A 17,230-nucleotide genomic window follows, 5' to 3' on the forward strand; every position below is an offset into this window, starting at 1 on the left:
GATTCAAATATAATTGGTTTTTCGTCAACAAAAAATTTGTCTACAGGATAACATACATAGTTAATTCTTGAACAATGTGGCAAGATTACCCCAGCAAACACAAAAACGTTTTAAAATCGTTTTAAATAAGTTATATTTTGGCTTTTGGTTTCGGTAAAAACGTTTTAATAACATTAAAATATCGGGTTATATTATAAAGGTCATGAAAACGTTTTAAAACGTTTGGTATGAAAACACACTACAACAATATTTTTAAAATGTTTTCGCAATGTTATTGTAAACTATTTTTGCAAACATTTTTTCCAAATGTTCTTAAAATGTATTTTTCAAAATGTTTAAATAACATTAAAATGTCGGGTTATATAAAGGTCATGAAAACGTTTTCAAAACGTTATTGCAAATATTTTGGGCACACATTTTTTTCGCAAAATATTTTGTCAACCCCAAAATAACATTCTGTTTATAATGTTTTTTATCAAGTTTTCAAAAATGTTTTTGGAACGTTATAAAAACGTTTTATACCCTTTATATAACCCGACATTTAAACGTTTTCTATAAAACAGTTTGTGTTTGCTGAGCAGTTGATTACCAAGAAATTTTTTAATGTTATGAAAACGTTTTATACCCTTAATATACCCTTTATATAACCCGACATTTAAACGTTTTCTAACAACCTTTTATAACCTTTTGCAAATGATGTCGAAAACGTTTTGTGTTTGCTGGGACGTCCTATTGTTCATTATGATTCAAAATGTATACTACATACAGGCTGTATCAAAATGATTGGTACCCATCAGTTTTCATTGATAATGGCTAAAGTATCTGACACATCAAAATTCAACTAAAGATCAAAATAATTTATCAATTAATTGGACAATAAGTCATAAACTATATTTCAAGAGTATCCAATGTTGCATATGGAAGAGGCAGGCTTTTCAATAAACATCAAAATTGATGGGTACCAATCATTTTGATATATCCTGTAAATGTATTAGTACCTTTTGATCGAATCACAGTAACCATTTATGGTATTGCATTCCCATGCCCAAGTTAATACTATTTTAGAAAGAACAGATGCAAGTTTTTACAGTACATAATGATTTAGTTGAATTGATTTGACGGTTATGAATAAATGTTCCTTCGAAGTGTCATCAAGCTGCACCCTTCACACATTTCCTCAAGAGTAAAACCTGTAGATTTTCTTTTTACAAAACAATAAGCGATATCGGCAATACAAATTCCGGGACGTTTTTTGTGTGCCAATTTTAGTAGGTTTACTACAGCTGAACTGTGACCTATCGGGCAAATTGTTGTATGCTTTTGTTTTTGTTTTTGTTTTTACTACAATTAAAAAAATATAGTAATCTCAGAAGTTGATTATTTAAAATGATATTTTAATGATAACATTATTGCAATAATAAATAAAAATATAATTAATGCAATACCGAATTGGCGTAGTGATAGAAAAAAAGTTTGTCTCAGGAGACCGCGCGCGTAGCTTTTAAAATGTCCATTTTACACAATTCTTTTTTTATGCTTTGGAGTAAAACCAGAAACGAAAATATTGCCCCAAAATACAATAGTAAAAGAAATTGCGCATATTGTGTAGCTCTAAGCCTACAAAATAAGAAATAAGAAAAAACCAAAACATTGCTCCTGAGACAAACCTGTTTTTAGCCTCAAAAAGCGGTGCTGTTTGCAAAAGGTTTTGCTCAAGTAACAACTGGCGTAATATTAGAGCTGTTTCCTTCCTGTCGCGTACTTGACGCACCCATCCCTGTTGTATTTGTCTTCTCCGTTGTTGAAGTACCCTCCACATCTGATGTGCGAGCATACAAATATCCGCATGTTACTTTACGAAGTAACATTTTATAGCCCATTCGAAAATGTGTATTTGTGATTCCATATAATATGCTATTCATGCTAGAGTTGGCATGGGCGAGGATGATAGCGCAGACATAAATCTCATACGGGTAGATGTCTCTGATATCGCTCAGCACTATAACGGTGTAAGGTGTCCAGCAAGTCAAGAAAACGACGAAGATGATGAACACGGTTTTAAGCAGTTTTAAATCCCCGATTTTCTTCGGATTTTCTCCGTTAGCTTCCGCTCTCCAGGCGTGAATCTGAAATACAGTCAAGGATAATAATTATAATACAAAACAACAACAATAACGATGATTATGATGATATACCAATTAAATAAATAACCATTACACAAATACATACGGCCATGCGTTGTCAAGTGGTATAATTTGCCCCCAATTTTGATGAGTGTTCTTCGTTTCACTTAAAGTGAGACATTTCTTTAAATACAGCATAATTATGTGATGCGATCAAGCAAAATCAGTCGGAACTCGGAAATATTGATTTTGAGATGTAGCCAAACAAAGGAAATAACTCCTTTTGTTTTGGAAACTCTTTAATTGTTCATATCTTTGGAACTGGTTGTTCAATTTCAATGGGGTTTTCTGTCAAATACAGCTTTATAAATGCTTTTTACTATCCTAAAAGAAATTGCAAATGAGTTCCGACTGATTTTGCTTGATCGCATCACATTATATAAATCTCACACTATGAATGAAAGTCTTTATATAGGTTGATATCATAAAAATAACTAATGTTAAATAGATGATTTATTCCATTTCTACTTAAAGATATTTCGAAGTTGTTTTATTTTGTTACAGGGCACTATGAGCTGTAATAAATATAAACATCTCAAAAAAAGTAACTAACCCGCCTTAAATAATGGCCATTATTCAAAAAGGGGCTATTGTGTTTCAAATCTGTAAAATGCGTTGGAAGCAGAATTTATTTCTGCGCATTATGACACCTCATTTGATACGATAGCCCAGAAAACAATAAAACACCGGTCAATTTAACGTAGTGAGGTCTAGATTTGAAAGTTGCACTTACATACAACATTTTACGATACAAAAACACTCAGAAATCATTACACAGATTTCCTTCCATTACACTGAATGCAAAATCAATGAAATTTACTGCAACTTTCAAATCTTTGGCTACTCTGATTTAAATGTACGCTGTGGCGTTAATATTTAGTCAATTGCTGCACATGAGGTGTCAAAATGTGCAGAAATACATTCTGCTTCCAACGCATTTTACAGATTTGTAATACAATCACCCATTTTTGAATAATGGGGGGTCAATTACTTTTTTTGAGATGTTCATAATACTCGTGTGTTATTATTGACCAAAGTGATGAAACAGGGCGTGAGCAAAATGCATCTGAAGTTGGTTTTGTGTGCTGTAAGTTTATTTGAAATCAATCCACATATTCAATATACATACCTTGCCGATTTCAAGTGTTTCAGCAAAATAGCTCTATTAAGATAATAATTGCCACTATAATCAATCCACATTTTATTAAATGATGATAAAAATACATTTTTGCTGTTTTTGGGCTTTTTGGTTGTTTTTTTCGACTTCAACATTTTTAGAGAAAGAGACAGCAAAGGTATAACTACAAAATCAAAATAATAGATTTTATTTATATATATTAAAATATTCTATAGAGTTTGAAATAGCCAATACAAGAAACTTATGTTTTGCCTTATTTTATTGAAAATTAGGTCAAGTTCAGACGCAGCGACACAGGCAGATACAAAATTGAAAATAAATTTTACTATTGTTACACTACAGATAAAAGCGTTTAGAATTTGATTCCTACCCTATTGAAAAGCTAGTACAAAAAAGTTTTGCTTTATATTATCTTAAATTATGTTCAGTTCAGAGCACATCTTACGGCTCATCTCATGCAGATATAACATTAGATTGAATGTTCTAATGTACTAAACAGAAAAAAGCTTTTAAAGATTGGTTCCGTCCTCAGTTAAAAACATTGTCATGTGCGAGTGGAATTTAAAACGTATCTGCAATGTAATAACTATTATGCATTTTAAAGTTAAAGTGGAGGTAAATTGTTAATTTTGCGTCTTTAAAGAAACCAAAGTCAATTCAATGTTTTATGAACGTCTATATAATTATGAAAAATCAATGTTGTTCATTGCTAGACATAATTTCAAGTATAATGCGTGGGTAAATCAAAGAATTATACGAAACAAGAGGCTAATTCTATGCGCTTTTATATATAAATTTCCATGTTTCATATTTTTGAATTATAAGCTTAAGCCATTTCCGAACGATTTTTTTAAGGAAAGATTAATAACTTAAATTCCATCAGAATTTTAGCATCATGGGCGTCAACCTTGTGAGGATATGCGCACATGTCCCCTACCGACTTTTTGGAAAAATTAGCCATTTTTTGTCTTGTCAGTCACTTGTTGCCGATAATTTGTGACCGGACACTACGAATCAGCCGTAAAGTCGGCCCGGTCAATTTTGTTGTATTTCTTGTTTAGAAAATATATACCATAAGCTTTAAAATGGTATATCATTTGACTTCAAATGATATCCAGAAACGGGGTTATGGTTTGTTGAATTCTGCTACTTCAACAAAATGGTACCTTTTTTGTTTCTACGTGTGTCTCTTTTTCCACATTGCTGGCAATAAAGTCATAATTGGTGGTCATTTCAAATCATCCCCAAGTCAACGAGGTTCAGGAATGTCCTCTCATTATTAATTGTTGGTATAGGCAAAAAACAATGCAATCGTAACCTACCACTTGAACAGAATTTAGCCAAAGCAAACAAAGATTAGAGCTATTTAATGACACTATAGAAATAGCTAGAAGATTACTATCCTCTTCAGCAATAGGATTATTGATTGGTTTAAACGCTATCAAATGTCGCGCCTAATTGAGGTACCTATGAATACGACCTTTACGCACATTTTACACTGTATCTCAAAATACAATTTGCCGACTTTACGGCTCATTCGTGGTGTACGCTCGCATAATGGATCAGCATTACATTTGTAAGTAAAGTTTGTGACGTAATTGCTCTCCTATCCTTAATTCTTGACAAGATCACTGAAACACATGTCAGTGCCGGAAGAAAGGTTTGAAAATTGTGGATGTATTCAGAATTCTCCTGGAAAGTACACGTACTGCTGCTAACATGGTTTCTGACGTGTAGTAATAAATAGATTCACAGGCTGCATCGAAACGATTGTTATTGAAGACCATGAAGACATAGATAAAACTAGACGTAGCTGTGGTCTAAGACCACGAACACAGCCGTGTTGTGACCCCTTATTGACCTTTGACCCCAAAATATATGAAAGTCCCATAGACATTGGCTAGTGTCAATGTACATTTGCATGTGGCATCACTATGCCATGTTACTTGTGGCAGAAGGGGCATTTTGAAGGTTTTTCGTCTCAGACCGGAAGTGACCCCTTGATGACCTTTGACCCAAAATAAAAAAAATACCACATATACACTGGGTAACCACAATTCATATATGAACATACCGTTACTGTCCTTGTTTTTCTTAGCTAATAAAAAATTTTGAAGGTATTTCGTTTTATACCGGAAGTGACCCCTTAATGACCTTTGACCCCAAATCTGTGTACACCCCATAGACACTGGGTAATAACCATGCATGTGTGCAAGTGGCGTCACTGTCCTACAGAATCTGTGGAAGAAGATGCATTTTAAAGGTATTTCGTTTTATACCGGAAGTGACCTCTTTATGAGATTTGACCCCAAATAAAAAAATACCACATATACATTGGGTGACTGCAGATCATGTGTGAACATACCGTTACTGTCCCTTGTTTTACTTAGATAATAAAATTTTCTGAAGGTATTTCGTTTTATACCGGAAGTGACCCCTTAATGATCTTTGACCCCAAATCTGTGTACACCCCATAGACACTGGGTAATAACAATGCATGTGTGCAAGTGGCGTCTCTGTCCCACATAATTTGTGGAAGAAGATGCATTTTAAAGGTATTTCTGTTTATACCGGAAGTGACCCCTTAATGAGCTTTGACCCCGAATAAAAAAATACCACATATACATTGGGTGACTGCAGATCATATGTGAACATACCGTTACTGTGCTATGTTTTACTTAGCTAATAAAACTTTTTGAAGGTTTTTCGTTTTATACCAGAAGTGACCCCTTAATGACCTTTGACCCCAAATCTGTGTACACTACATAGACACTGGGTAATAACAATGCATGTGTGCAAGTGGAATCGCTGTCCTACGTAAGTTGTAGGAGAAGATGCATTTTTAGTTGAAATCACGTTTTTGACCCATGTGACCCCTGCGTGACCTTTGACCCCGCGAGTTTCATGTGACATGTAGGGGCATGGTCAATGATCATGGTGACCAAGTTAGGTCAAAATCGATGTAAGCATGTGAGTGCTAGAGCAAATGTAATGGTTGACAGAAAGAAAGAACTAGACTTAGCTGTGGTCTAAGACCACGAACACAGCCGTGTTGTGACCTCTTAATGACCTTTGACCCCAAAATGTATGAAAACCCCATAGGCATTGGCTAATGTCAATGTATGCGTGCACGTGGCATTACTTTGCCATGTTATTTGTGGCAGAAGGGGCATTTTGAACGTTTTTCGTCTCAGACCGGAAGTGGCCCTTAATGACCTTTGACCCCAAATCTGTGTACACCCCATAAACACTGGGTAATAATGCATGTGTGTAAGTGGCATCACTGTCCTGAGTAATTTGTGGGAGAAGATGCATTTTAAAGGTATTTCGTTTTATACCGGAAATGACCACTTAATGACCTTTGACCCCAAATAAAAAAATATCATATATACATTGGTTAAACACAATTCATGTGTGAACATACCATTACTCTCCTATGTTCTTCTTATCTAATACATTTTTTCAATTTATACCGGAAGTGGCCCCTTAATGACCTTTGGCCCCAAATATGTGTACACCACATTGACACTGGGTAATAGCAATGCATGTGTGCAAGTGGTGTCACTGTCCTACGTAATTTGTGGGAGAAGATGCATTTTAAAGGTATTTCGTTTTATTCCGGAAGTGACCCCTTAATGACCTTTGACCCCAAATAAAAAAATACCACATATACATTGGGTAACTGCAACTCATATGTGAATATACCGTTACTGTCCTGTTTTCCTTAGCTAATAAAAAAATTTGAAAGTATTTCGTTTTATACCGGAAGTGACCCCTTAATGACCTTTGACCCCAAATCTGTGTACACCATATAGACACTGGTTAATAACAACGCATGTGTGCAAGTGGCGTCACTGTCGTACGTAATCTGTAGGAGAAGATGCATTTTTAGTTGAAATCACGTTTTTGACCCCTATGACCCCTGCGTGACCTTTGACCCCACAAGTTTCATGTGACATGTAGGGGCACGGTCAATGATCATTGTGACCAAGTTAAGTCAAAATCGATATAAGCATGTGAGTGCTAGAGCAAATGTAATGGTTGACAGAAAGAAGAAAGAAAGAAGAAGAAGATCCTGTAAGAAAAAAGACACAGCCGTGACTAACGTCACGGCTGTGTAAAGAAGAAGATCCTGTAAGAAAAAAGACACAGCCGTGACTAACGTCACGGCTGTGTAAGAAGAAGAAGAAGAAGAAAGAAACTAGACTTAGCTGTGGTCTAAGACCACGAACACAGCCGTGTTGTGACCTCTTAATGACCTTTGACCCCAAAATGTATGAAAACCCCATAGGCATTGGCTAATGTCAATGTATGCGTGCACGTGGCATTATTTTGCCATGTTATTTGTGGCAGAAGGGCATTTTGAACGTTTTTCGTCTCAGACCGGAAGTGGCCCCTTAATGACCTTTGACCCCAAATCTGTGTACACCCCATAAACACTGGGTAATAACAATGCATGTGTGTAAGTGGCATCACTGTCCTGAGTAATTTGTGGGAGAAGATGCATTTTAAAGGTATTTCGTTTTATACCGGAAATGACCACTTAATGACCTTTGACCCCAAATAAAAAAATATCATGTATACATTGGTTAAACACAATTCATGTGTGAACATACCATTACTCTCCTATGTTCTTCTTAGCTAATACATTTTTTTGAAGATATTTTAATTTATACCGGAAGTGGCCCTTAATGACCTTTTGGCCCCAAATCTGTGTACACCACATTGACACTGGGTAATAGCAATGCATGTGTGCAAGTGGTGTCACAGTCCTACGTAATTTGTGGGAGAAGATGCATTTTTAAAGGTATTTCGTTTTATTCCGGAAGTGACCCCTTAATGACCTTTGACCCCAAATAAAAAAATACCACATATACATTGGGTAACTGCAACTCATATGTGAATATACCGTTACTGTCCTATGTTTTCCTTAGCTAATAAAAAAATTTGAAAGTATTTCGTTTTATACCGGAAGTGACCCCTTAATGACCTTTGACCCCAAATCTGTGTACACCATATAGACACTGGTTAATAACAACGCATGTGTGCAAGTGGCGTCACTGTCGTACGTAATCTGTAGGAGAAGATGCATTTTAGTTGAAATCACGTTTTGACCCCTATGACCCCTGCGTGACCTTTGACCCCACAAGTTTCATGTGACATGTAGGGGCACGGTCAATGATCATTGTGACCAAGTTAAGTCAAAATCGATGTAAGCATGTGAGTGCTAGAGCAAATGTAATGGTTGACAGAAAGAAGAAAGAAGAAGAAGATCCTGTAAGAAAAAAGACACAGCCGTGACTAACGTCACGGCTGTGTAACAAAGAACCTGTAACGTCACGGCTGTGTAAAGACTTTTTGGCGTCTGACGATAAATTCCCTACGATCCTTGATTGGTTAATAGCGCGTAAAATGAAGGTCGATTTATCTGGTGCTGATCGCCGAAAAGGAATAGAAGAAAATGGCGAAAAATTACGTACTTTTACATAGCAAAAAGCAAGTTTTCTAGGTATTGTTGACATGATGCCTTCGGAAAAGAAAGTTTCCTACTATAAAGACCTAACTTTTGAGATGGTTGGTATGCTTGAAGGTGCTGATCACAGGAGGCCGACAAACAACATATTAAGTGGTGTAGGATTTATCCCCGGATCTTTAATATGTCCACTTTAATTCAGCATTTGATTATGACGAAGGATAATATGCCGCTTGAAATTAATGGTATGTCAGTGTTTCCCAAATATTACTGTGCCAAAAAACAAATACTTCGTGCATCTTGTCTTTCTTTTCAAAATGATACTTTTTCTTCAGTTTGCATGAACCTTGTGACGCGCAGTACAAAAATGTTGTACATTTTTCTACGTTGTCGGCGCGGTCATTTCGTACTTGCAAAATCTGCAAAACTGGCTCAACAAGTGACCTCGCTCAGTCACAGGAGAGTGATTTTAAATAGATAGATGGGCGTATGATTACGGCGTTTGGGAATCGCAACCTTTCCATAATCAGTTTACATACAAACTTGCCAAGGACTATGCGTATGACGGTGATTGAAATTTAAAATTTAAAGTGTGCTCACATGTGATAGAACATCGTACAAGGTCCAATTTAAAAGCGATTATAGTATTGAGATATAACCTGGGCACAGTGTACTTCACGCGTCATCGGGCTTTGTATCATAAATGAATTATATGCTAGTCAGAGATTTAGCATGTTTACGGTGTTGACTGAGCCCTTGAAGACTAATGTTTTCTAACGAATAATTTGAAACATTTATTATCCAATCAAGATTTGAAATTATAGGATTAAAAGGCAATTAAGAACTTCCAAAATACTAGAAAGATGTAAGGCACCAGACACAAATTCGTTCGATCTTTGGATCGATACTTGTTATTAATGATCTAACAACTAATTAATCAGAATTAATGCTAAATTTATATTGCTCAATATTAATACAGGCAAAGATTCATATGTTATCACAATTAACAATGGCCAATTGATCGATTTCATAAATAGTAAGGATCGACCAAGCATCGATGGTCGATCGAAAGATCGAACCAATTTGTTTCTATTGCCTAAGGGCAATGAGTACCCAAGTTTGTAAAATGCATAGGGGAGACCGGGGCAAGTCCGCCCTCGGGGCAAGTCCGCCCACCCCATGTTTCTGATCTCATGACTGCTGGAAAAGTACAACTATGATGTAATTAGCTGGCACACGTCATAGCTAACGGTACCCAAGAAAACAAGACAGTCTAGTCCGACACATCTCGCCACAGAAATTATCGTCAAAAAACGTTTTTGAGTCAAGGAAGTTTACATATTTGAAATTACCAATATTGTTATAATCTCAAGACCTTGCAGAGACGGTTTTCGTTCTTATATTTATTTGGAATGTGAACGTTTTTCCCAACATATTATGCAATTAAAAGATCGACATATTGTGTTTAGTAGGCATAACACGAGGTAAAGAAAAAAAGTAGCGTTGGGGCAAGTCCGCCCTGTATGCTTACTGGCCCAGCAGTTCAGTTCTGTTGAATTTTACTTTTTATCTCATTTATGATTGTTCTCATTTATGATTTTGTTTATTTAGTAAATGGGAAGTTTACAAGTCTTTGCCACATGTCAAGGTGTAAATTACCTGTAAAATAAATTGCGCCCTCATTGTTCGAATTTAGGTAATAATTACATAATTTTCTAATGGACCAAACAGCGGTAATAAGGTATCCCAGAAATGTCTCTCTTGCCTCTATCTCAAAATGTTGATTGTCTAGATTCCATTCTGTTGTATTAGCTTTATTCAGTAAGGGAGGACAGTTTTTATGGTCTACTTAGCCCAGCAATGCTTTGCTGTCTTCGATAGCGCATTGTATCGGAGAGGTACCTGGCTTTTATCAGAGCCCAAACCCATAAAAGCCTGTAGCAAACTCTGTCAGGCTCCGCTCAATTGTACACAGCGCTCCGATACCACGCTTTTAGCAAATATCGATCGAATCTATTTTACGACCATGCTTGAATTAACAACCCCTTGAAACCTAATTGCACTATTGACTTTCTATTGACCGCAAAACACGACCCCAGACATGCTTATTTAATGACCACTTGAGTAGTTGATGAGTGGGTCATTATGTACTTACTGAACACAAAGGAAATTGATTATGGTTTTACTATCGACCGTGTTTTTATTTTTGCTGCTCTGCTGAACGCTCCGATAGATATCAGCAAACTCGTATACTGTTCGCTTGTTCCTATCGAACGCTCTAGCGTACATGAACCATTATCGAAGACAGCAAAGCATTGCTGAGCTAAGTAGACCATAAAAACTGTCCTCCCTAAACAAGACATTATTCGCAAAAGCTTGCGCAAAAGGTTAGAAAAGGTTGCCAGAAAAAGTTTAAATGTCTGGTTATATAAAGGGCACATAAAGGGCATAAAACATTTTCGCAACATTCAAACACAATTTTTGTAAACTTGTTGCAAAATATTCTGCTATCTAAGTGTTTGCGGAATATTTGGCAATACAATGTTTGGGGAAAATATTTTACAATAACAATTTGACAAAATTTCCTTTACATAACCCTACATTTAATGTTATTAAAACGTTTAAAAAAACACGAAACCCAAGATATAACCCGTTTAAAACGTTTAAAAACGTTTTGCCTGGATATAACTCGTTTAACGAATCTTAAGGGCTACTTACATAACTTTGTCTAATCTGAAACCTACCTTTCTTTGGTGATCTCTCACGAATAAAAAGACATTCGTGTAGCTGAAAAGAACCAAGCACAAAGGAGTGGCGACCCCGAGTAGAATAAAGTAAACAGTATATCCGTAATGCCCCAGTCAAATGAACAGCCAAGTTTTTTATGGTCAAAGATGTGATCGCCCAACCCTACGTGATTGGGAAAGTCAATGAAGAAACAAAGCAGCCACAGGGCGGCAGCCAGCAGAAGTGAATTTCTGCGCGTGAAGATTAGTGGATAAATCTGGTGAAATAACACAAAAAAATAAAACAAACGCTTTTTAATATACTGTAAAGTAATGAAAGGTGTATTATTGCTTGCATTATTGCTTGCATTTTTTTATTTCATAGTTCAAGTTCATTTATCTTGGTCTACTACATTACTTTGAATAGTAACATGGGGGGCATCACACACACGGGATCGGCATCAGACAACGGACTATAGGCCCTAACTCCATCAATGCTTGCTGTCTTGTCATGCTTGTAGAGATTCAAAAACCATCCTATTCAACTGCTATATTTTCCATGTACTTGGGGGAGCTAGGACCACTTTCTGTGCACCCCACAGGACCAAACCAAACCAACTTTTTTAGGTTCCTGAGATGACCCTTAAACATAATCAGGATGTTCCCAAAAATATAAACTGGCCCCAAGGGGGGTACAATGTCATCGAACTTTTGCACAGGGTCAAATTTCGAACTTGCTCAAATTGTGTTAAAAACCATTCCAATGTATTCCTCTAGTCACAAGGATTCAGAAAATGCATAGTTTGGCCTATCTAGGACGTACCGTTCTTGAGTTATAACCAAAAAGGTCAAAGGTCCCGTTTTTGCCTCTATGGGGGTCGAAAACATCAAAGGGCTCCGTGGATATATCAAACGTACCATATTATATAGGATATGAAAATGTATCCGAGAAAATGACACTTTAATAGGTGAATCATACTGCAGTTACTATCCATTTTACTATACACAATACACAGTGCTCTCACCATTGACCTGTAACCTCTACAAACAGTGTACGTTAGAGGTATAGGGCATTGCCTAGTTAGCGTCACTGTGTAAAAACTGACTAGCCAATATTTTTTGTACTCTCTGAAATTCTAGAAAATATAGTTTTGTAACATGTCCGAAATTTGTAGTTAATTTAGATGTTTGGAAATATTCGTACTTTTGTGTTTTCGTAAGGAAGGGCACGGCATGGCCTGCAAAATTCCCTGTGTAAATCGAATGCAACTTTTAGTGACTATCACTCATTTTGTGGACCGCTCTCTTCCGAAGGTACCTTACTGATATGTAAATGACAGATAACAGCAAAAACAACCCCCAAATCTGTCCATAACTTTGGTCAGTGGAGAGAGTCAGGGGATTTCAAGTGGGTGATTATTGATTGGCAAGTGACATATTTGGGCTAGGCTTTATCGATTGATTTTGCTGGAGTAATTTCCTGTTAACCCGGTTTAAGTACTTCAAAGGTCGAATCGTGTTTGCTGTGCAGCATAACTGCCCTATGTAAAATATCACAATTGACGTCAAAGAAACCGGAGATATTGATATCTCATCATAGTGCCTTGTATGTCACTATAGTCCTAATAAACCACCAATTACATATGAAAAGCAAATATATATACCTGGAACACGACATCGCTTTCAGACAAATTTAACTATGATGGGTGAAAACAAAATTTGGTGCCTTTCCACTTTAAAAAGTGCATAAGGTTACAACACTATATTAAATGCTTTAAACGAGAGACATATTTCCGGCCTTGTTCATCTAAGTTGATGGTAATACATGCAGACTTGTAGTGACTCGACTCGAAATGACTCGACTCGACTCGACTCGACTCGAGTTTTGGTGACTCGATGACTCGACTCGAGGCAAGGCGACTCGACGACTCGACTCGACTCGAGGGTTGATGACTCGATTCGACTCGAAATTTGATGACTCGACTCGATGACTCGAGGCTTGTGACTCGAGTCAGTATGGCTGAATCGACTTTTTAAAAATGACTCGAAAATATAAATTATACCTTAATATTTCTAATAATATCTGCATGTATTCTTCCACATATCTCAGTGTGTGAATGATTCTTATATTTTACAAAGTGGGCTCTTACTATACCAGCTGGGAGCCTCTCTCACATCCCTACATACATGTACTTGGTGCATGGAGGTATATTGAAAAGTAGTCTAGCTCCAAACCCTTCCACCTATACAACATTAATTATAGAACTACCAAGTTGAGCATAATTTCAGGACTTGATCAAAACTGTACCCATTAATTGTGTCTGTTACTGTTATGCAAATGAGCAACTGAACTTCCCCATTCATAAAACACACAAGTGAATAGGTCAACTTTCAAGTGGTGTTCAATCAATAAAGTGTCATCAGTCAATCATCACACATCATTGCTGTGCAGTGCAGTGTATACTGTTTGTGCACATCAGAATCAGAAAGCAAGATGATGAAAGATGAACCTGGGATTGTGGAATTTGGCTACAAAAGTTATAAGAAAGGGCCAAACAAACATGAAGCAATCTGCAAAGTGTGCAACAGTAGTGCCTCAAACCCAATTGGTGTGACATCCAACTTTAATAGACACTCACACTACAGAACCAAACATCCAACTTTGTAAGTTAATTCTTTCTTTGATTACTGTGTACCTTTTGATGTAACTGGTTAATAATTAATATATAATTATTTCATTTTGGATTACCTACACTTAAAAGTACATGTCAATGCCTACATGTTTGCCTTTTATGTAGCTATATTACAAACATTATTACATCAAACAACAAACAATTTACATGGTAACATGAATGGTCTGAGATTCAATCAATCAACATTGTTATACATTTGTACATCATCTTAAAACACATCAATGTTAAAAAAAAATTGATCAAAGATTATTATTGATCATTGTCAGAAGTGTTTTGAGTTGATTGTCAAAAGTGGTCATCACTCATAAACTACATGTAGGTCAATTGTAGTAGTACACATACTTCAGTTCTTGTTGTTTTACACAATATTGTAAGTAATTGATTTTACATGGTGGTATTTATTCGTAACCTGTAAACAATTTAACACAGGCTTGAGAATTTGCAGGATTTTTTCTGAATTCAAATTTTGTGCTCAAATTTGTTAATTTTCAGGCTGTTTTGAGCTATTTTTGCCCATTCTCATGCCTGTTAATATATAACAATTAATTTTGTGAGGACTTTTTTCATTTGCAAATTGTCAAAATCCACCATTTTCTTGGAGACTTAATTTCACAAATCACCATTGTGCTAAATTTTGATATTGATTTAATGATTTTAATAAGTAAGCTTACGAATTTCAATCTGACTTTCATAATACAATTACCTTTTTAATTTCACCTGTGCTCATTTTTGTTAGGCCTACACAGTCTCTTGTGAATTTAGCCCACTCGCGAAATTAAAATCCTTGCGAAAATAAATCCTTTTAGTTCATGGTTTGAAAGTAGGCCCTATGACATTATGGTCTATGCTGGGGGTCTGATGAGTCCCACAGAAAATCTTAGCTTTTTGCTCAAGTCTGTTGTAACCATGGTAACAGTTGTGTGCAGTGTGTTATTTGAGTGTATATCCTCACTATCCTGGCACTACAGTGTAATGTTTTGCAAATACCGGTACTTCTAATTTATTTGTGTGTTAAAAATGTACATGAATGCTACACACATGTCACTGTAACAGCCTGTGCACACACCCCTACATGTATGCTACATGCAGAGAGTAGTTATTCTTGAGAGGGCACTCACCTCATTTGCATGGCAAAATTACCTGTCTCCTCTGCAGCCAATTTGGTTTCGCTCCATCGAAATCAAGCTGGTCACGGAGGAGACTACTTTCCTTTGTGTTTGTTCATTTGTGTATGGAGAGCCCTTCTTGGAGTCCGTTTGGACTCAGGCTACGCTCTCAGCTAGAGTCCGACGCTGCATTGTACTAGAAACACCTTCTCTGTGAACTCGCTAGAGCAAGGAAAATAAAACTGGTTTCATTACTATCTGTTTTTGAGCTTTTTTTGCAGGTCTGCGACCATGGTGTTACCACAACTGTCTTTGCGTCATTAACATGTGCTGGAGTCTAGCACAGGTCAACCAAAGTCTCGGATTTTAATAAGACAATAATGATTGACACACACACCAGGAAGTTTCTCATCCAAAAGAATGAGAAAATTTAAATTCTCACCATTTTGGCCGTTTCTCATCAAAATGTCCGTTTTCTCATCCAAAACTTCCTTTAGTGTATTAAGTTAGCTTAGGCCTATTGATCCTAAATTTGCTGGTAGGGTAAAACTCGTTTTAGGGGTGTTTAAAAAGTTGGCCACACATGCGTATAGGCCTACATTATCATACTTGAGTGCCCCTCCCGGTGAAATTTGAGACTCATTTGGTCACCGTCCTAAGCGTCCTTGCCCACACGAGTCGCCCAGGAGTAGGCCCTACCCGGCATTATTAATTATTAGTGGTTAGCCTCCCTAAATACATTCGCGTATCGTGTTGTCAATTATCGTTACTTGTGTCCATGGATATGACCCCATGTATAAGTAGGCCCCTAGTCTTCATAGAATCACACAGTCTATGCCATGTCATTTACGGATACAAAGAGGATAATAATGTTGAGGGCGCCCACAAAATCTTACACCGTCTTACACAATGTTCCAAGGCAAAGTTCAGTTTAATATTTACTCATCGTAAAAATACAGACGTTTTATTATGTGATGATGTTGTCTGGATGGGTGGACAGTTGTCACACTGTGGAAAAACAACAACCGGGAATCCGCATTCATTTACAAATAGCATTAAATTAGTATCACATAGTGGCCTCCGTGCAGTGGAAAACCTTAATTCTTTCATCAAAAAGAAATGAAAATGACAAAAAACCGGATCCACCTGTACGCCTATAAAATGGGCACAGAAATTTGTCTCAAATATGAATGAATTTTAAGAAACATACGGGATATGATGAACCGATGACCTGACGCCATGATAGTAGGATCTATTAGTCGTTTTATATACAATGTATATACCGTGTTGTCATAATACCAATATTTGACATAATATATAACGAGTAATATTTAGTATTGTAAATATGCAGTTCATATGCACAAACGAACACTGATCTTTATGATATTCAGGTTGTTGTACATCTCATATAACATGTCATATAGGAGGTCATATGTGTTGACCTTCTCCTATTGTATTTGTTCATCTGTGTATGGAGAGGATTAGCGCCATTAAAACTTCATCAGTATTTGGGCGTAGTTCAGTGAACTCACCAGATTGCTATTCCAAGTACTTTGATGATAAATACAGATTATGTATTAATGGGTCGAGGCGATTGCATTGAAAAACTAATAAATTATTCATAACAGTTACGTAATCAATCGATAGTGCGGACACTTTTCATTTACAAACCACCAAAATTCGTAATCTTTTAGCGTTGGAAAAGAAACCATGTGAATAGAGTGTCATCCCCCTGCTACATGTCTCATTGAGCGTGTTTATAGTGAGCCAGATTATCCGGTATTTAGCGTATAAGTACATCTTATACGGTATTGGTCGCCACTATAAACAGACCAATAGCGCTATTTGCCGCACATATTATACGGAACTGATATCCTTCGAAATCGATGGATATTGCAGTATATTCATTCC

General features: G+C 36.5%; 1 protein-coding gene across 1 annotated transcript in view; it reads right to left on the bottom strand.

The window, feature by feature from the left end:
• Positions 1-1,431: 1,431 nt before the first annotated feature.
• Positions 1,432-17,230, bottom strand: part of LOC140171833 (melatonin receptor type 1B-like) — a 29,899-nt gene continuing 14,100 nt past the window's right edge. Inside the window, 3 exon segments of the mRNA XM_072195164.1 lie at positions 1,432-2,126; positions 11,539-11,654; positions 11,657-11,798. Of these exon segments, the coding sequence (XP_072051265.1) occupies positions 1,713-2,126; positions 11,539-11,654; positions 11,657-11,798 (672 nt within the window). The 3' untranslated portion in view covers positions 1,432-1,712.

The sequence above is a fragment of the Amphiura filiformis genome, chromosome 15 (genome assembly GCF_039555335.1).
Source record: "Amphiura filiformis chromosome 15, Afil_fr2py, whole genome shotgun sequence".
NCBI classification, from domain to species: Eukaryota; Metazoa; Echinodermata; class Ophiuroidea; order Amphilepidida; family Amphiuridae; genus Amphiura; species Amphiura filiformis.